Genomic DNA, 21,042 nt, shown 5'->3' on the forward strand with positions numbered 1-21,042 from the left:
TTGGGTAGCATGCCTTATGAAAACAGGTTGAGCGAACGCGGCCTTTTCTCCTTGGAGCGATGCAGGATGAGAGGTAACCTAATAGAGGTGTATAAGATGATGAGAGGCATTGATTGTGTGGATAGTAAGAGGCTTTTTCCGAGGGCTGAAATGGCTACCACAAGAGGACACAGGTTTAAGGTACTGGGGAGGAGGTATAGAGGAGATGTCAGGGGTAAATTTTTTACTCAGAGTGGTGAGTGTGTGGAATGGGCTGCTGGCAATGGTGGTGGAGGCGGATATGATAGGGTCTTTTAAGAGACTTTTGGATAGGTACATGAAGCTTAGAAAAATAGAGGGCTATGGGTAAGCCTAGTAATTTCTAGGGTAGGGACATGTTCGGCACAACTTTGTGGGCTGGAGGGCCTGTATTGTGCTGTAGGTTTTCTATGTTTCTATGTAATTATATAAACTACCAAAATAACTTGAATAATTAACTACTACAGTTTTCAATATAGTTCTGTAAAACCATATTTATGAATATTACTTGCTAAAAGCCAATTTATCTTTCACATTTTATGTTACATACTGTGGCCTAGAAATTCTGCTGCACTCAAATGTTTGATAGTGTCCCATAGCTAAATAATTGCTTCCGTCTTGTGCCTGCTGCTCAGTAGTGACTGTTGTGGCAGTGGTTGGGTCATGAAGTTGGGGGTGGAGAGAGACCTGGTAGATCAGAACCTGGGGATGTCTAAGCAAGCAAGGTTGGTAGTTAGGAGAAGAGAAAGGTCTGGAACCTGACATGTGAGTTTGCAAGAAAATTCAGAACAGAGAAGGGGATTTGCAAGAAACCAGACACAGTAGAGGAGGCGGAGAATTGTAGGTTGAGGACTCCAATGTGGGCCTGTGCCTTGGGGATTTCACAATAACATCACAGAGTCTGGGAACAGGCCTCAGAATGGCAGACGCTCAGAACAAGAACAGGTATGTGGAGGGAATTGGAGCCCTGTTTGGAGTGAAAGGAGTGTGGAGTTAAGTGTGGGACTGAAGACACAAGGGTCCCAACCTATCACTGCATTATTAGACCTAGTTGTTCCAAGAGTGCCCAACAATGTTTATCTTTATACTTTAATCAATGTTTCCATATTTATCTTCAGGGGTTAAACTGGACAGATTTAGCAACCAAGGCAATCAAACCTCCAATCAAACCAATCATTCAAAATGAACTTGATGTTAGCAACTTTGCGGAGGAGTTTACGAGAATGGATCCAGCCTATTCTCCTGCTGCCATTCCTCAACATACTGATCTCTTTAAGGTATGCCAAGAAGATTTTGCCTCCCTGTGCAATAAAGCTTTTAAGTTTTCCAATGTGCAAGTGGGATTGTATGTTTTTACACACTTGAGTTTACTTAGGGATATTACCATAAGCAAATCATAAGTATATTTGTCTAATGTTCCTCCTTATGATAGATTCACTATTGAATACCATTATAATATAAATGCCAGTAACAACTTGCATATTGGAATTTGGAAGAGAGAGATTGTAAGGAGGATCATAGCAGGTGGATTAATAACGTTGCACACAGTATTCAAAAATTACATGTCTAAGTCAACTTACAGGGCAGAACTTCACTGGAATAGCAAACTCACCACATATTAAAAACATAAGAAATAGGAGTAGGATTAGGCCACCTGGCTCCTTGAGCTTGCACTGCCATTCTGTAAGATCAACTTTCTGTCTGATCTACATAACACTTGATTCCTCTATTATCCAAATATGTCTGTCCTCAGCCTTGAATATATTTAGTGATTCCATCTTCACTGCTCTCAGGGAAAGAGAATTCCAAGGATTAACAAACCCTCTGAAAGGAGAAATCGCTCCTCTTTTCCATTTTAAATGGACGACCTCTTATCCTGGAACTGTGCTCCCTAGTTCTATATTCCCTCAAAAGGGAAGACATTCTTTTGGTACCTACTCTGTCCACCATGTCAAGAATCTTTCATGTTTCAATAAGGTCACTTCTCACTCTTCTAAATTTCAGTGATTATAGGCCTAACATGCTCAACTTTTTTCTTGTAAATCAATCCCTGCATCCCAGAAACCACCAAGTAAACATTCTCTGAACTCTCTCCATGGATGCTAAATCTGCTGACACAAAGATAGAAAGGTAGGAAAATAAACTGTGACGAGGACTTGAGGAGAGCAGAAAGTTTAAGTGAGTAGACAGCGATCTGGCCGAGTATAATGTGGGAAAAGTAAAACAAAAATGCATATTACCTCATTTGTGAGAGATTGCAGAGCTCAGAGGCACAGAATGATCTTAGTGCCCTCATATGTTATTTGCTGAAGGATAGTACGCAGGTATAGCAAATAATTAGGTAAGTAATTAGGAAGACTAGTGGAATGTTATAATTTATAGTTGGTGGAATTGAATACAAAGGTCGGAAGGTTATGCTTTGGTTTTAAGTGAAATCACATCTGGTGTACAGCATTGATCTCATGTAAAGAAGCATTTGGTAGCAGTTCAGAGACGAGTTACTGGACTAATGGGCAGGTTATCGTATGAGGAAAAGCTGGTCAGGCTAGGCTTGCATTCATTGTTTAGAAAAATGATAGAGTACTTGATTGACACGTAAGATTCTAAATGGTTTTGACAAGGTGGATGTGGAGAAGCTGTTTCTTCTTATGGCAGAATGATGTAATAATAAGTGGTCATCCATTTAAGACAGAGAGGAGACAACATTCTTTCTCTCAGAGGATGGAGACTATTTGGAACTTCCTTCCCCAAAGGGCAGGCAAAGTAAACTCTTTGAATATTTTCAAGTCAAGGTTGTTAGAATCTTGAATTGCAAGGGGTAAAAGGTTACCACAGGTAGACTGGAATGTGAAGTTAAGGTTACAGTCAGATCAACCGTGATCTTATTGGATAGTTGAAATGCTTGAGGAGCTGAGTGCCCTAGTCCTACAACTTAGTTTAAATATTCATATGTATGTTTGTATTTCTCTTAAAATAAGGTGACTGAAACTGTACACAGCACTCCATGTGTGTTCTTATCAATGCTGCAACTGGACTTTAATACTCCCCTTCACATTGTCTTCCATATTATTTTCTAGACCTGTCTGCTAACTTTCTGTATTTCATGAACAAGAACACCCAGTTTCCTCTGTAACTCAACACTGTGTAGTATATCTCCATTTCAAAATATTCTGTGAATGCAAATTTTGATTGAATGATTGTCTGCTCTTAATTGCTCTATGTGTTTAGAAGAGTGAGTTTCTTATGAGGAGTGATTATTTTTAAGTGATAAGTTTATCTCCCTTGGTGGCTGCTGTTTTAGTGAAAATGGAATCAATTAAACAAGCTTATAGATCTGAAGATAAGCTGCAAGTACAAAATTATCACTTCTGTGAGCAAAAGGTACAGACTAAGTTATCAAAAATTAAACCAGTGCTGGTATCCCTCAGGCAACCATCAATAAAATTTGCATGTCTCAGGATTCCAGCAAAATGGATCAGAAGCAGAAATTTCAGAGTGATCCTAATTTTGAGGAAGCCCGTGATAGAAATCTCCCCAGCATTTCAGAATAAAACAAAATGTCAGAAAAATAGCATTAAAATTGCAGAATTCATGTTTAACGTGAATTCTGCAAAATAACGTGACTCTAATATTAACTTGAGATGGATCAGATGATATAAAAATCATTTTTGCCATTACTCATCAGTAAACTTTAGGAAGTGTTAGTAATGTGATCCCTAAAATGATGTCATTCATTAACTTGATTTGTGTTATTCAAGTCACAAGATCACAAGACAAAGGAGCAGAAGTAGGCTATTTGGCTCATCGAGTCTGCTCCGCTACCTCACCATGAGCTAAATTATTCCCATCTAGCCCCAATACCCGGCCTTTTCCCCATATCCCTTGATACCTTGACTAATTAGATACCTATCAATCTCCTCCTTAAACACCCCCAATGATCGGGCCTCCACAGCTGTATGGGGCAACGAATTCCATAAATCTACGACCCTCTGGCTAAAGAAATTTCTTCTCATTTCTGTTCTAAATGGGTACCCTCTAATTCTAAGACTGTGCCCTCTAGTCCTGGACTCACCCACCAAGGGAAACAACATAGCCACATCTACTCTGTCCATTCCTTTTAACATTCGAAACGTTTCTATGAGGTCCCCTCTCATTCTTCTGTACTCCAATGAGTACAGTCCAAGAGCCGACAATCGCTCATTGTATGTAAGCCCTTTCATTCCGGGAATCATCCTCGTAAATCTTCTCTGAACCCTCTCCAACATCAGTACATCCTTCCTAAGATAAGGGGCCCAAAACTGCACACAGTATTCCAAATGAGGTCTCACCAGTGCCCCACAGAGCCTCATCAACACGTCCTTATTTTTATACATTATACCTCTCGAAATGAATGCCAACATAGCATTCGCTTTTCTTACCACCGATCCAACCTGGTGGTTAACCTTTAGGGTATCCTGCACGAGGAGCCCCAAGTCCCTTTGCACTTCTGTACTTTGAATTTTCTCCCCATCTAGATAATAATCTGCCTGTTTATTCCTTCTTCCAAAAAGTGTGGAACATGATGTACTATCTCGATGAAGTGAGTCTTTTCTGTAAGTCTCTGGTGTTTTGCACATTTTTTTGCTAATAGAAGTGTTAGTGGGAAATGGAACAAGGAACAAGTAACTCTTCTGGCACTGGGATACTTGGCTATGAGGTTTTCTCCTTCATCAATTTAATTGAATTGTTCGAAACCTCACCTGTGGCTCTATAATGCTATGGTTCTATAACTGCAATGTTTTCAGAAACATGTTCAATCGCCATACAAAACAAAGATATGAACATGTGTACCATTATGGATAATTAAAATATCCTGAAATTTGTATTCTAATGAAAGTACAACTTATTCATACTTCCAAGAATATCATGTTGAAACTTCAGCTGTAATCAATAATGAGCTCTGCATCTGGATCCCATGAGCGATATTGTGAAGTGCTTTCACCACGCAACTGTGATTAGTACAGAAGAGGAATGCTTGGGACTCAAATAAACTGAAACTGAGTGACAAACTTTGGGATAGCTTTAGTAACTGATGCTTGCTGATAGTCTTCAGTTTCTGTTTACTTAGTTCATGAATCTCATCACCTGAGTCTCCTGAGGTTGCTGTGAGCTGATCTCAGCTAGCATTAAATTATGAAATTGCTGAGGATAGGGAGAGCTTTGTACAAGGTGATGTTGATTCTGACCTTTCAGTATTCTGTCTCAGGTCCAAACTCTCCTGTTTAATATTATTTGCAAACTTCATCCAACACCTTACTTAATTCAAAGTTGTTAGCTAGTTTGGCGAAAAAAATTGATCTTGAAAATAAAAGTCCAAAAATAACTACTATTTTTAAATAATCCTGATTTCAGTGGTATTAAAATAGAGGTTTTGTTTTATTCCTTATCCTTCAAGGCAGTCTGGGTGTATTTGTTTTTGAGGAACACTTTGCCATTTACATATTACACACAAATCTATGATTTTGTTTAGTCTAACAGGGAATAACATTGGGCAGACAACTGTATTGGAAGAGCTCTCTGAATAATTTACCACACACTCCAGTATCTGCTGGAGAGAAGTCCCACAGAGGAAAACAAAATCAAGGATTTGTATTCTGAAGGGGCTGGAAGTAGGAAAACATTTCTAAGCTTGGAATTTTTAAATGTTTATTAAGATTCTTGTTTTATTAATGAAACTTAAAGAATAGCATACATTAATATCATATTCATGTTACTGCTCCTTCTCTTGTATGCAGGGTTACTCATTTGTGGCACCTTCAATACTCTTTAATCGGAATGCTATAATGAATAATACCTGCATCTACGATCTACAGATGAATACAGAAAGGCCAGGCGACAGTACGGTTGCACTCAGTGCTATGACAAAGGTTGGAGTGCTTACAATTACTCCAGGATATTCTGTTCTGTATAGGAATAGAACACACAACTTTGATAATAATTACAATTTGAACAGATGTGTTACAAGAGGTTAAAGAATTGATAAAATAGGAAGAGTTCTGAAATTGTTATTTGCAAAAACATTAGCATGATTTTTTAGGATCACCATCTTAACTGAGTGAAGAGTTCATAGTTTCATTCTGAAGCCTTTTAGCCATGGACAAAATTGAATCTTATTTTCTATTTCCATAGGATTCTATGTTTTACCAAAACTATGAAATGAACCTGAAAGAGAAACCACTTGGTGAAGGAAGCTATTCTGTTTGTAGGAAATGCCGGCATAAGAGGACTGGACAGGAATACTGTGTGAAGATCATCAGCAGACGGTAATAATAGGTTTATTTAAAAAAAGAAAATTTTGTTTACAATAATTCACAATAATTAAATAATTTAAATTGTCATATATGATTTTAACTTTTTGAGAATGTTTTATTTTTAGAAAACAAGTAAGATAAAGTGACAGAACAAGCTAATCTGATGGCTCATTGTTTATATATTGGGAATAACTGAGGACAATTCCAGAACTGATCCCTACTCTATAGATTACCCAGAATCATCCATAGTAGTGAAGTGGACACAACCTATCAAATGGCCTCAGCAGGCTCAATCCGAGAGGAAGCATTGGATAGGTTACTGTCTAGTTCACCCCTGTTGAAAGCCATTCACCTTATGAAGCCAGGCATGCAATATTGAAGTTCATAGATAAATAGTTTAATCAGGTGATGAGCATGTGCAGAACTGTGTAGTCAACACTTGGGACAAGGACTCTATACCTGTAGTAAAGAAGAGCAGGTGAGAAAAGCACAAAAAGGAGAAAAGTTCACATGAACAACATACCAGGAGTTTAGTAGCACAAATTTTTCTATGTTTTTACAGTTTTAGATTGATATCCAAAGGCAACACGTCTGCTCAGTTGATTAGAGATAGCAATAGCTTTTCATAATTCTTTGTGGTTAAAGAGTCACAACACTTTTATAATCCAACTGTGATTTGTCATTCTGTGGTGATACTGTTTTTGTGTCCATTATGGCTGTAATGGTTTTAAAATATGAATCCTAACAATCTCACGTTTCACTTAGAATGGAACTCTGTACACAAAGGGAGACTGCAGCATTGAAGCACTTGGGAGCCCATCCCAACATTGTTAAACTGTATGAAGTTTACCATGACCAGGTATAGTAAAAACAGAACAGTTATAAGTAAACCTAAAACCCCAAAATCTAACAATTAACATTTTATTGAATATTTAAAAACTTAAATTATTTTTCAAGGTTATGACCTGTTTTATGCTCTTTTTGGGTTTGGCATTGATTCCCCTGGCAATTTATTTTCTTCCAAATTTCTGGTCTACCATGTTATCGTGATGTATTCTCATGATAGTGCTTCCAATAAAAATGCTTTGACCTGTTTTTAAAGTATGATTGTCATAGAAAATCTGTTGATAAAAAATAACAGTAGCTAACTGCCCAACTTGAATGTGCAAAATTACAAACATTTACACAGGAAAATTTGATTTGCAAGCCACAAATTTCCAATGAAGTGCTTTTTAAAATTAAGGGAAGAGTTGGTAGTAAAAAAGGCAAATGCAATGTTAGCATTGGATGTACTGCTGAGGCTTTATAAGGCGTTGGTCAGACTGCATTTGGAATATTGTGAGCAATTTTGAGCCACATATTGAAGGAAAGATGTGCCGGCCCTGGAGAGGGTCCAGTACCAAAACCAATACCAATACCAATACAAGGATGATCCCAGGAATGAAAAGCATATCGTATGAGAAGTGTTTGATGTCTCTGGACCTGTACTCGTTGGAATTCAGAAGGATGAGGGGGGATCTCATTGAAACTTACTGAATACTGAAAGGTCTGGATAGAGTAGATATGGAGAGGATATTTCCATTAGTAGGAGAGCCTAGGATCTGAGGGCACAGCCTCAGAATAAAGGGATGTCCCTTTAAAACTGAGATGAGGAGGAATTTCTTCAGCCAGAGGGTGGTGAATCTGTGGAATTTGTTTCCACAGAGGGCAGTGCAGGCCAAATCATTTGGTGTATTTTAGGCAGAGATTGATATGTTCTTGATTGGTAAAAGGGATAAGGGTTATGGGGAGAAGGCGGGAGAATGGGGTTGAAAAAAAATCAGCCATGATTGAATGGTGGAGGAGACTCGATGGGCCGAATGGCCTAATTCTGCCCCTATATTATGGTCTTATGGTTGAAGTAAATGTTGCCAATTATATGCGAATTGGTCAACTACCTTTGCCTTAGACTTCAATTGTGGTCATTACTTCTTCTGCTGTATGCAATTCATCATATTGATATGAACATTTAAAGTTTTCCAGTATGAAATGATACAAACTCTTATCAACTTCCTGTTTTTGCAAATTCTATGTTTAAATACTCCATAGTGATAATAGAAGTAAAAACTTAAATATGAAGCCTTTATGTTTACTATATATGATGATGTCATTTTTGATCTCTGACTTTATGACGATTCAGTTTTGCTCTTCCCCCAGTTGCACACATACTTGGTTATGGAGTTGTTGAAAGGAGGTGAGCTATTGGAACGCATTAAAAAAGGGAAGCACTTTAGTGAATCTGAAGCCAGCAGAATTATGAGCATGCTCGTGTCTGCAGTTCGTTTTATGCATCACTGTGGAATTGTGCACAGAGATTTAAAACCAGAGGTATATGTATAGTCTTGAAAAAAATTCAAATAATTCTGTTGCCTAGTTGTAATTTTGGAAACTAGTATCAATCCAAGTTTTGCTTTACCATTTGATACAAACCGGAGAAATTAATTGATTTCTAAATGATCTAAGCAATTAAAAACTATGTGCAGAAGTTCAGAGTTGCTGATGGATATTCTTCCCAGTGAGAGGAAAAATGGAATTAGTGGAGGGTTTTCACCAAATAAACTATATGGCAATTAACTTGTAATTATAGGTAAAATGTTTCAAACAAGTTTGCTTTGCACAGTAGAGTGCTTGGAAAATGGGACAGAGGAGCTATGAAATATTTGGATTGAAGCATTATTAAAAGCAGTAAAATGGGCTAGAAAGGCAATTAAGAAAGGAAGCAAGATTCAGGAGTTATTTCTAATGCAATAGAATGCAAACCCAAGTAAGTTTTGCTAAATTTACATGGAAACTTGATTTGGTATATTATGTACAGTTCACATCTCTTTTACTGCAATAAAGGATATAAAGGCATGCTACGTAACAATGCAGCATAGGGACAGGTCACTCTGCCATCTTGCTGTTTGTCTTCCACACAAGCCTTTTTCTTATTTCATCTATCTTCCAGTTTTGCCACTTTCAGGAATCAGGCTTGCATCCTAAGATCCCTCTGTACATCAATGCTCCTGAGGGTCCTGCCAGTTACTAAGAACTTTCCTCTTTCATTTGACCTCCCAAAGCGCAACATCTCACACTTGGTCAGATTAAACCGCAGCTGCAATTTCTCCACCCACATTTCCAACTGGTCTATATCCTGCTGTATCCTTTGACAACCTTCCTCACTATCCACATCTCTGCCAATTTTTGTCTCATCTGCAAACGTACTAATTAACCCACCTACTTTTTTGTCCAAATCTAAATTATTAAAGGATTCATCAGTTTTATTTCTGTACATTTAAAATAATTTTTAAAAATCTAATTTAATTGCCCAAGTACCTTAACATAAGGAGTTTAGATATAATGTGAATGCATACAATATATGACTTCTTTTGATTATATTTTGACTATATTTTGAATGTAATGTAAGGAAGCTAAAATTCATAACTGATTAGACAAACGAATCCATGTTAGTGTATCAGATATGCTTCAGAATTTTGGTTAAGATATTTATACTTTTATTTTCATACTTATGTTTAAAAGATTGACATATTAATAACATCTTTTTTTTTCTTTTGTAAACAGAATATTTTGTTTGCTGACCAGAATGTTGATGCACCAATCAAGATAGTAGACTTTGGGTTTGCAAGAGTTAAGCCTTGTGACAACCAGCCATTGAGGACACCATGCTTCACTTTACAATATGCAGCACCTGAGATTTTCAAGCAAAATGGATATGATGAGTCTTGCGACCTATGGAGCCTAGGAGTAATACTTGTAAGTTCATAAAACAGCAACAAATCATGTCACAAAAAACAGCTGGAGGAAATCAGCGGGTTGAGCAGCATCTGTGGAGGCAAAGGGATAGGTGACATTTTGGGATCAGGACTCAGCTCTGTATAAATTAAACACTGCAGTACTGTTGGTATGGTAGTATGTCCAAGGATTGTCCTTTACCATATGGGATTTGGATTTTATCACTCTGAGTGCAACAGAAATTCAATGTTCACTGTTCCTTGCTTAGAAAGGTGCTTAGTAAACTGTTTTTAGAAATTGTCATTTCATTATACCAGGTATAATTCCATTTTAAGTATTAACACAAAACTGTGGTTTTGCATGAAGAATGGCTAATTGGTCAAAATTATTCTAGCATTATGAAGTAAAGTTAAGGAACCAAGCCAGTGAAGGGTAGATAGAACCATGCACCATTTTTGGCTAATTGTTTACTCATTAACAAATGGGAAAATGTGCTCATTTCCTCACACTAATAAACAGAAATTTGTTCAGTGGAACATGGCAAATGATATTTTATTATAGAACCATAGAACCATAGAAAAACTACAGCACAGAAAACAGGCCATTCGGCCCTTCTAGTCTGTGCCGAAACATTATTCGGCTAGTCCCATTTACCTGCCCCCAGCCCATACCCCTCCAGACCTCTCTCGTCCATGTATCTATCCGATTTACTCTTAAAAGTTAAGAGCGAGCCCGCATTTACCACGTCAGATGGCAGCCCATTCCACACTGCCACCACTCTTTGAGTGAAGAAGTTCCCTCTAATGTTCCCCCTAAACCTTTCCCCTTTCACCCTAAGTACGAGAGGACATATCTCTCCTAATCTAGGTGGAGAGAGCCTACTTGCATTAACCCTGTCTATGCCCCTCATCATTTTATAAACCACTATCATATCTCCCCTCATTCTTCTCCGCTCCAAGGAATAAAGTCCTAACATGCTCAATCTTTCCTTATAACTCAAATCCTGAAGACCCGGCAACATTCTTGTAAATCTCCTCTGCACTCTTTCAATCTTACTGACATCCTTCCTGTAGTTCGGCAACCAGAACTGCACACAATATTCTAAATTTGGTCTCACCAATGACTTATACAACCTCACCAAAACATTCCAACTCCTATACTCAATACTTTGATTTATAAATGCCAGGATTCCAAAAGCCTTTTTTACAACCCTGTCTACCTGTGACTCTACTTTCAAGGAATTATGTATCTGAACTCCCAGATCCCTTTGTTCCTCTGCACTCCTCAGTGCCCTACCATTTACTGTGTATGTCCTCCCTTGATTTGTCCTTCCAAAATGCAACACCTCACACTTGTCTGCATTAAATTCCATCTGCCATTTTCTGGATCATTTTTTCCATTTGCTCCAGATCCCTCTGCAAGCTTTGAAAGCCTTCCTCACTGTCCACTACACCTCCAATCTTAGTGTCATCCGCAAACTTACTAATCCAATTTACCACATTATCGTCTAGATCGTTGATATTTACAACAAACAACAATGGCCCCAACACAGATCCCTGAGGCACACCACTGGTCACAGGCCTCCAATTTGAGAAATAACCATCCACAACCACTCTCTGTCTTGTCCCACTCAGCCAATTTCGAATCCAGTTTACAACCTTTCCATGGCTACCCATTGACTGAACCTTCTGAACTAATCTCCCATGTGGGACCTTGTCAAAGGCCTTACTAAAGTCCATGTAGACAACATCCACAGCCTTACCTTCATCTACTTTCTTAGTGACCTCCTCAAAAAACTCCTCAAGATTCGTTAAACACGACCTACCACGCACAAAGCCATGCTGACTATCCTTAATCAACCCTTGGCTGTCCAAATAACTATATGTCCTATCTTTCACAACACCTTCCAATAATTTACCCACTACTGATGTCAGGCTCACTAGCCTGTAATTACCCGGTTTACTCTTCGAGCCTTTCTTAAACAATGGAACAACATGAGCTATCCTCCAGTCCTCTGGCACTGCACCCGTGGCTAAGGACATTTTAAATATATCTGCCAGGGCCCCTGCAATTTCTACACTAGTCTCTCTCAAGGTCCGAGGAAATATCTTGTCAGGCCCTGGGGATTTATCTACCTTTATTCGCTGTAAAGCATCAAGTACCTCCTCCTTTTTAATCTCTATATGTTCCATGACACTAGTGCTTGTTTCCCTTCCTTCCATATCCACGATGCCAGTTTCCTGAGGCATTCCTTCAGTTTCCTTCAGGCATGATGGCAAGTTTATATTTGGAAAGGCACAATGATATGACAAGTGAAGCAATATAGTGTATTTTTTCTTATTTAGTTAGTTTATATTTAATTTCCAACAGATAAATGGGTAAATTCACCAACTTCGTGCTTCCAATGGGAAACAGTGATCAAATGCAGCACAGTGAAAAACATGAAGCATCATTTGAATATTGTACCCATATCTCCAACTGAAGCTCTGATTTTACGTGTGCCTTCCATCAAGAAGCATGGGATAAACCAATTTATTCAATTAACGTTAATGCCAGCTTACTGATGCATTGCAGTGAACTTTTAGAAGAGGTTGATCCAGGGGTTTTACATAATACTTCATCCTAATATATAACTATTTCCCAGATTCCTTCTTTTGTTCATTTTTCCAGCATAAATCATTCTTCATTGTCTGTGCCTTCTTTACATTAATTCTCAGGACTTGATTTTCATATTTGACAAAGAATTATGACTTGCTGGATAACTACAGAAGATAGGTTAAGAGACCATGTGAATGTGATCTGGAGTCAAATTAGGCAGTAGTGGGTAAGCACATGAATGTTCTTTCCTAAAGAATTTGACAGAACTATTTGAGTTTTTACAACAATCTGACAGTTACATAGTTAGTTAAACAACAGTGACCCAGAAACACAGTGGATCCTAAAGGTTGCGTACTTAGCATCAGCAGTGTGCCATTGGCCAGTTTCTTCATGGACTCACTGCTGCAAAATTCAGTAGTCAGAGTTGTGATTGGCTAATAAAATCCATATACAGAATGATGAAGGCAAACAACATAGAGTCATAGAGTAATACAGCACGGGAACAGGCCCTTCTCCCACCCCATCCATGCAGACCAAGGTGCCCATCTGAGCTAGTCCCGTTTGCCCTCATTTGGCCCATATCCCTCTCAACCTTTCTTATCCATGTACCTGTCCAAATATCTTTTAAATGTTTCTCTCATGTTCCTTCCTTCAACTGCCCCAATCCAATTTCCGTTCTCACCTTAACAAGGCAACTCCTTACAAGTGGGCAGTGATCCACTCTTGCAGATTAGTCTGCCACAACTTGGGTGAATAGAGTTTTGATTACTGTGATCACATTGGCTAATTTGCATTGCATGGCCATCTGGATTAATTTTTTGCTGGAATGCTTACAAGCAGAAAAAGGAAAAGAATTGTCAGACAAACTATTTTAAGTTGTGAGTTAAATTATTATAGGGTACTGTAGTCAGATCAGGTATTAGCAAAACTGATGCAGGATCTCGGTCCGATAGGTTGACTAATCCTTTGCCTCCACAGAGACAGCTTGACCCGCTGAGTTCCTCCAGCTTGTGTTTTAGCCATTAACAAAACTTGTTTGATGGTAGCTGGAGTCAAAAATAACTTCTGGATCTGATTAAAATGCTGTCTATAATATTGATCTTTCTACCTATATCACCAAGATTTATTTCAATATACATTCCGCTATTTGAAATATAGTTCTTTATGTGCACATATATTTTGTTGTATTCTAGTATACAATGCTATCAGGACAGAATCCATTCCTAAGTATGCAGAGAACATTAAGTACTGATGAAATCACAAAACCAGTAAATATTGATGAAATCACAAGGCACTTTACACTCACGGGAGAAACCTGGAGCAGTGTCTCACAAGAAGCTAAGGAACTCATACAAGGTAATGTGTCTTGAAATTTTACTCTTCAGGACAAATAAATTGTTACTCAAAATTGCTAATAATTACAATTATAGGGTACCCTACAGTACCCTATGGTGATGCTGGACTGGCTGACTTTCCAAACTATTGTACGTTATTCCTATTTATACCCAATAAACTTTCAGATGTTGCACAATACTGTAATGTATTTTCCAGTCAACCTGGTATATTTAAAGAGAATGTGAGAAACAGGGCCCTGGTGAGTTTAATGGGATCATAGGAAACAGGGCCCCGGGTGTTTAGAGAGAGCGCAGGAAATGGGGCCCTGGTGGGTTTAAAGGGATTGTGGGAAACAGGGCTCTGGTAAGTTTAAAGGGAGTGTGGGAAACCTTGCCTGGGGAGCTAGATGCCAAATTACTGGGATTTCTGAATGGCCAGATAGCAGATAGCAGATTATCATATTTTAACTGTAAGTAGTTCATTCATTATTTACTTATAAACGTAGACCAATGAACAATTTTTAATGTGTTTATTTGAAAGCTTTGAGAAAACATTAGAATGGTGCTAAGTTTAACTCCCAAATTCTGCAGGCTTATTGACTGTTGATCCAGATTCTCGTCTGAAGTTAAATAGCTCCAGTTTCAACAACTGGTTTCAAAAAAGCTACTGCTGGTCCACCAATCCTTTGACATCTCCAAATATTCTTGAATGTTCTTCCAACAGCTATTTCAAGGTGAGTTTTATGATAGGATCTTGAATCTTAAATCAGAAATACCTGTAAGATTAATTGAGTTATTATATTACAGTAATGTATAGGCATTAGATTAACAATTTAGTCAAAAGCAAAGCTCTCTAAAGAAAATACTTAAGATTTCAAATGCTAATGTTTGTGAAGTAAGTATAAACATCACAGTAATAAACCTACCCACATGTTAGGATTAACCAGAAACTTTATTTCCACTCCCTTAAACATCAGTTCTATCTTTTCTACACATATCAGAATGTGACCAGGTACCATAAATGTCCAGCACATTTATCCAGTGAGTAGATTTCAGAAAAGCCTAAGATTTTATCCTGAAACTGTACTGAGGTGGCAGTTAATTAAGATAACAGAAAATATGCCAATTTGGTTTTGTTGAGGAAGATTGGTCTGTTAGGAACGTATGTGTGTACAAACAAATTGGATTTGGCTCTGAATAAACCAGTAATATCTATTATCCAGATGTGTCCATGAACAATAGCCACTTGGACGAGGAACAGAAGGATGCCTTTTGCTGTACCCCAGCACAGTTTAAGATCTTTAGGAGACAGCAAAATATTGCTTATGGCATTTTACCTGCAGCCCTTGACACTAAGACAGCATTTGAATGGGCCCTAGTAAAACTGAAATCAATGGGGATCAAATGGATGCTATATTGGCTGGAGCTGTACCTCACACAAAGGAAGTTAATTGTGTTTGTTGAAGTCAACCATCTCAGGTCAGGACATTACCAAAGGATTCTAAAGGCAGTGATCTGGACCCAACCATCTTCAGTGGGTTCATCAGTGATCTTCTCTCCATCATTTCTGCAGTAGTTTGCTTTTGTTGCACAATGTTCAATTCCATTTTCAAATCATCAGTCTTTATTTGTATGCATAATATTCAGATAATATTCAGATTTTGGTTAATAATAAGCAAGTACCATTTATGCCCCACTAATGCCAGACAATGCCAGACAAATCAACATCATGGGATCATCACTGATCAGAAACTCAATTACCTGCCACATAAATACTGTGGCTAAAAGACTGTGGTGAGTGACTCACCTCCTTCTTCCTAAAAGCAACTTCCTCGGTTGGTACCCTATCCACAACCCTCAATGCTCATTTCACCACTACTGCACCTTGCCTGCAGTGTCTACTATCTGCAAAATGTATTGTATTTACTCAGCAAAGCTGTTTTGACAGCACCTTCTAAATTTATAGTCTCTGCCACTAAGAGGGATATGTATGAGAACATCACTGCCATAGATACATGTTATCCTAACTCAGAAATATATTGTATCTTTATCACTGCTGGACCTAAATTCTGAAAATTCATACCAAACATCTTCACCAGATGAACTACAGATGATAAAATAGGTGGCTAACAGTTCTCTTCCCTGGGGCAATTATGGATGGTATTTAAATGCTGGCCTTACTGGCAATGAAAGAAAATGTACCCAGTTGGTCTGTTGGCTCACAGCTATGTCATTCTAGAACTGGGATGCAGCTATAGAGAAGTTTGTATCTAGGAAGAATTTGTAATTGGAACCTGTTTTCAACAAAACATAAATGGCAGAACTATTTTGACCTACAGTCTGATCATGTCTGTTCTTGACAACGCTATCAGTGTTAGACATGAGAACATTTTCTGCATTGTTATCAATTAGTACAATTAATAAAATAACATCATTACTGAACAGTTTTTAAGTACTCAACCTGTTCAAAATTATCTTCTGGTATGTTACACTTCTTGTATTGACAGTATGCCCTAATAATTTTGTATGTTATTTTCTTATTTAGGCCTTTAATAAGAGCAAGAGGGAAGGTTTTTTCCTTCAAAGTGTTGAAAATGCTCATTTGGCAAAAAGGCGAAAGATGAAGAAAAGTAGTGCAAGTACAGAGACTCGGAGTAGTTCTAGTGAAAGTTCCATTTCTTCCTCATCCCAGTCTCTTGGAAGAACATCTCCAACAAGCATTGTTCAAGTTCCTTTACCAGCAAAAAAATCAGAGTGTTTCTTCCAGTTTTCTGAAGCATTAAGTAGCAGTTTCAAAGGTACTTCTGTCTAGCTAATGTAGTAACAGTTTTCAAATATTTATTCCTTTTCAAGATTGATTGACAGTTGCATGTTTAGCCACCTTGATTCCGAATTGTATACTTTCCTGCTTAACTCTCTACTCCTCCCACCCCTCCTTCTCTTTCAATGCTTGCACCTCCCTTTTCCCTCACTCTCTCACAACCCATTTGCACTATGTTTTCCCTTGTGCCTCTGTGCAGCACCTTGGGATTTTTTTCTACATCAAAAGTGATGAATAGGTGCACGCTGTATGTAGCTATTTTTAATTAGTTTTATAAAGGGATTAAGAAATTTATTGAAGATTTCATTCATAAACTTGTTTTGAGAACATGATAAAGCATTCTGGTATCTTCTTCACTGAGAATAATGCTTCTTTCTTGCTTTAAAAAGAACAACTTTAAGTATGCAAATATGAATAAACGCAAATTGCTAATTGTCTAACAAAGAGTTTAATGGTGAAAAAGGTGGTGGATTATTTATTGTGTTTCAATTGTGAAGCTTAATCATTACATTTGTGTCACTGGGATGCCTCATTTGCTTGGATGCAGTGGTAATCTTACATTTTGCCATTAGTAGGAAATTTTGATGCCTGGCCTATAAAAAGAAGTCAAGTCATTATATAGGACATTTTCCTCACATATTATGACTTGCTGTGAGATATGAAAGAGAGTGGGAACGCTAATTTAACAGGTGGGTGGTGGGAGATAATGAAGATAGGATTGTGGTGTGCAGATAGAGACCAGGTAGTAGTTGTGGGGAGATGGGATACGATATTAGTGAAATGTGTGAGCATCTGAATCTGTCTGATACATTTTAGCTTTCTTTCAAATTAAGAGGATCAATATGTTGTTTCAAAGGCTCCTGCTTTAAAAGCCAGACATGTCAAAACATTACAGGCCAATCATAGAGAAATATATCTGCCAATGACCTTGTGGGAGAGCTCAGGAGTTCAACCATGACATTATTGAATGATAAAGCAAGTTGGAGGGTTTTATGGTCCGTTCCTCCTATTTCCCATGTTTGTTCTTATATCGGAAAACACGGATTGAGTCATGTAGCTGGAACAGGAGACAGGGATTGTGTGTTATGTCAGAGTTATTTTGAATTTAAGAAAATAGGATATAGGTTGAGGCCGATGGGCGGGGGTGTGTGCATTCATTGCAGTATCGGCTGCGAATACAACTGTTTTGGAATGATCTTTGGAATAATGTGGACAGTCTAAAGCCGTAATTTGAGTGAATATTTGATGTTGTTTTGTATGGAAACAATGCTGGTAATTGACTTGGTGGTGCATGCACAATCGAGATTAACCTAATAAATGTCATAAATATATAAAACTGAAATTTGAGAATTCAGATCGGAGCACACACAAAAAGTGGCTTTATATGGCCTCCTAAAAGCCAGAAAATTGGAATCATGCTCTTAAGCCCAGGAGAATGCAGCTGTTTTGAGGCAGGAAGTAAGAAAATGATCAGAGCTTTGAGCAAAAGGTACTGCACAGATTTGCAACAGGAGATAAATGATGTTATGAAAAAGCTGACAGATTTTTTGTGTGTTTTTCCATTTTAACATACTTAGAGTATAAGTTGTATTTTCAAGATTTTTTACTTTGTGATTCAGGCAACTATGTAGCTGATGAAGGAATTGACTCATCTTTGTTTCAGTGATATCATTGTTCTGCTTACAGTGATACTCGGTTCAAAGATCGTAGTTTCGCGCAAAAAAAAGAAAAATGTTATTCCTCATTTTTTCCTGCCTATTCATTTTCCAGTGGTGTATTGTATTATTTTTGATTTATTCACATTTACTTGATTAGTAATTTATAAGATGAGTGATTATTTGACCCAATTACATTTATTCCTTAAATATGTGTGATGCTTAGAAGTGTAATGCCTCTTAGACCACACTTCCATTTCTGAAACCTTTGACCCCTGGCTATTTTTTTCCTCTGTAATCCATCTTAGACTTCTCCTTTGTGTCTTCCATCTCACCTTCAATAGCGTTGGACTTCTCACAAAGATTGATACCTTTTGATCAGTTGTCTGTTTTCAATAGGCAAAAATTTTTATAAGCTTGACCTTCTCTGGTCTTTCCTCCTACTTCTGAGCAGGGCCTCTCTGATCTCACCCCATCCATGTGACCCCAGCTTGCTCCCTTGACCTTTCTCCCTCTAAACACTTGTTAGCTGAGATTAATTGTTTTCTCCTCAGGTACTTTCCCCTAAAACTGCCATCCTTTTCTCTCCTCCAAAAGACCTACCTTTGACCCTTATATCATTGCAAATTACTTTACAAACCTAACTTACATTTTTTTCCTGAGGTCCTAGGTTGTGCTGTCACCACTGAAATCTGTGCTCATCTTTCCCAGTATTTCATGTTTGAACCCCTCCAGTCAGGTTTTGCCCCTATCACAGTGCCATGACATCTTATGTTAACTTGGCCATGGTATAGTATCTCTGCAGCCTTCAATGTGGTTGACCATACTACCTTCCTAAGTCACCACCCCAGCGTTATGTAACTGGGTGGACTGCCCAAGCTGGTTTCCAGTCTTGTCTATCCAGCTGTAGCTAGAGTATCACTTGCAATGGCTTCTCTTCCTATTTCCACATAATTACCCATAAGGATCACAAATCTGCATGATCACTAAAACAACCTCGTCTAACTTAGCCCCTTCCACAGTTCATCTACTGCTGAAACCTTCACCCATGCCATTATAACTATTCCACTACACTTCTTAAAAGCCTCCTACCTTCTACCCTTCACAACCTGAATGCCTCTGTCCCAGCTCACACCAAGCCCTGTTCACCCATCATCCCTGTACTTGTTGCCCTTCACTGGTTCATGGGTATACAATGCCTCAATTTCAAAATTCTAAATCTGACTTTCAAGTCTCTTGCTTTCACTGCAACCTACATTTCTAAACCCTTCCAAAATATCTGCCCTTAAGCAAATCTTGATTATTCCTGACTATTTTTGCTCCACCCTTAGTAACCATATATTCAACTTCAGTTGCCTTAAGCTTTGGATTTCCCTCCCTAAACCTCTGCTTCTTTCCACCTTTCAACTTTTCTCATATAAGATACTTGTTAAAACCTAACAATTTCATCAAGCCTGTGGTCATCAGTTCCAATGATTCCGATTTCCTAATTTAGCTGAGCTTCAAATTTTGATGATGATATTCCTGCACAGCACTTTGGGATCTTCTAATACTTTAAAGGCACTGTATAAATATGTTGTTGTGTTCAAAGAGCTAATGCTATGGACATGCACTAGACACAAACATTTAATTATATAAATAGTGAAATTTAAATATGCAAGACAAAATAGTTTTTCAGTATAAGATATCAAAATAGAGCAATAATGTATTTTTTAATATGAACTGTTATATATTGTATTTCAAATACATTTTAAAACTTCATTGTGTAATAAATATTTTCCTGAATTATTATTATATTCATTACAGAGGGAACTATTTCCATTACCCTGAATGTGTACAAGTTATGTGAAAGGCAGTTTTTTTAATAAGAAATTATTACACAGATCTCAGAAATGAGGAAACTATTTATATCAATATCTTTAACCAATTGTAAAAGATAATTTGGGATTATTCTCCTAAATAATTCTAGCTGGTCTAGGAAAAGAACTGTGTTGATTACAAACTTATAATTTATGTGCTTGTCACTGTTATTTGTAGTTAATTGTATTGTTGCTTTGTGTAAACGAATATGATACTATCTTCCTGATGAAACTTCTCTCATTACAATACTTATTGATTTTCAAATTGTTTAATTCCTTTTTACCCAGCAAAAACTGAATGATAAATTTATTTAGCTGTATGTTCTGCTGAGGTGACTGTGTACAGGAAACACAAGTATTTCAGGCAACAAATTCCTTTACACAATGAAAATGCTGCTTGTGTGTTTTGCAATAAAGTAGTTAAAGAACATTCACCTATATGCTTTATTTTGTTAATATTATCATTAGAGTTTTATTACACTTAATTTCTACATCAATATTTATATACAGTATAGAACTTGCTGCTATAATATCAGAAACACAAGATGATAATGTGCCTAATTGAGCTGGCTATCGCTACTGGATCTGAGGGAAACTGCAAGTGTTCAAGTGCTCCCAGATAGCTTTTGTGGACCTCCATATCCAGGTAACTGTGTTTGGCAGGCCAAATTCAGATTGATTCAGCCCAATATATTG

General features: G+C 37.7%; 1 protein-coding gene across 2 annotated transcripts in view; it reads left to right on the plus strand.

Annotated features, from left to right (window-relative positions):
* Positions 1-20,666, plus strand: part of LOC127567783 (ribosomal protein S6 kinase alpha-5-like) — a 57,253-nt gene extending 36,587 nt beyond the window's left edge. For both annotated transcript variants that reach the window (XM_052010824.1, XM_052010825.1), the window contains exons 9-17: positions 1,137-1,295; positions 5,793-5,924; positions 6,187-6,320; positions 7,074-7,167; positions 8,505-8,675; positions 9,909-10,100; positions 13,871-14,033; positions 14,603-14,745; positions 16,557-20,666. In XM_052010824.1, coding sequence (XP_051866784.1) covers positions 1,137-1,295; positions 5,793-5,924; positions 6,187-6,320; positions 7,074-7,167; positions 8,505-8,675; positions 9,909-10,100; positions 13,871-14,033; positions 14,603-14,745; positions 16,557-16,823 — 1,455 coding nt within the window. In that variant the 3' untranslated portion in view covers positions 16,824-20,666. The remainder of the gene's footprint in view (positions 1-1,136; positions 1,296-5,792; positions 5,925-6,186; positions 6,321-7,073; positions 7,168-8,504; positions 8,676-9,908; positions 10,101-13,870; positions 14,034-14,602; positions 14,746-16,556) is intronic.
* The last annotated feature ends 376 nt before the right edge of the window (positions 20,667-21,042 follow it).

Source organism: Pristis pectinata, chromosome 3 (genome assembly GCF_009764475.1).
Source record: "Pristis pectinata isolate sPriPec2 chromosome 3, sPriPec2.1.pri, whole genome shotgun sequence".
Taxonomy (NCBI): Eukaryota; Metazoa; Chordata; class Chondrichthyes; order Rhinopristiformes; family Pristidae; genus Pristis; species Pristis pectinata.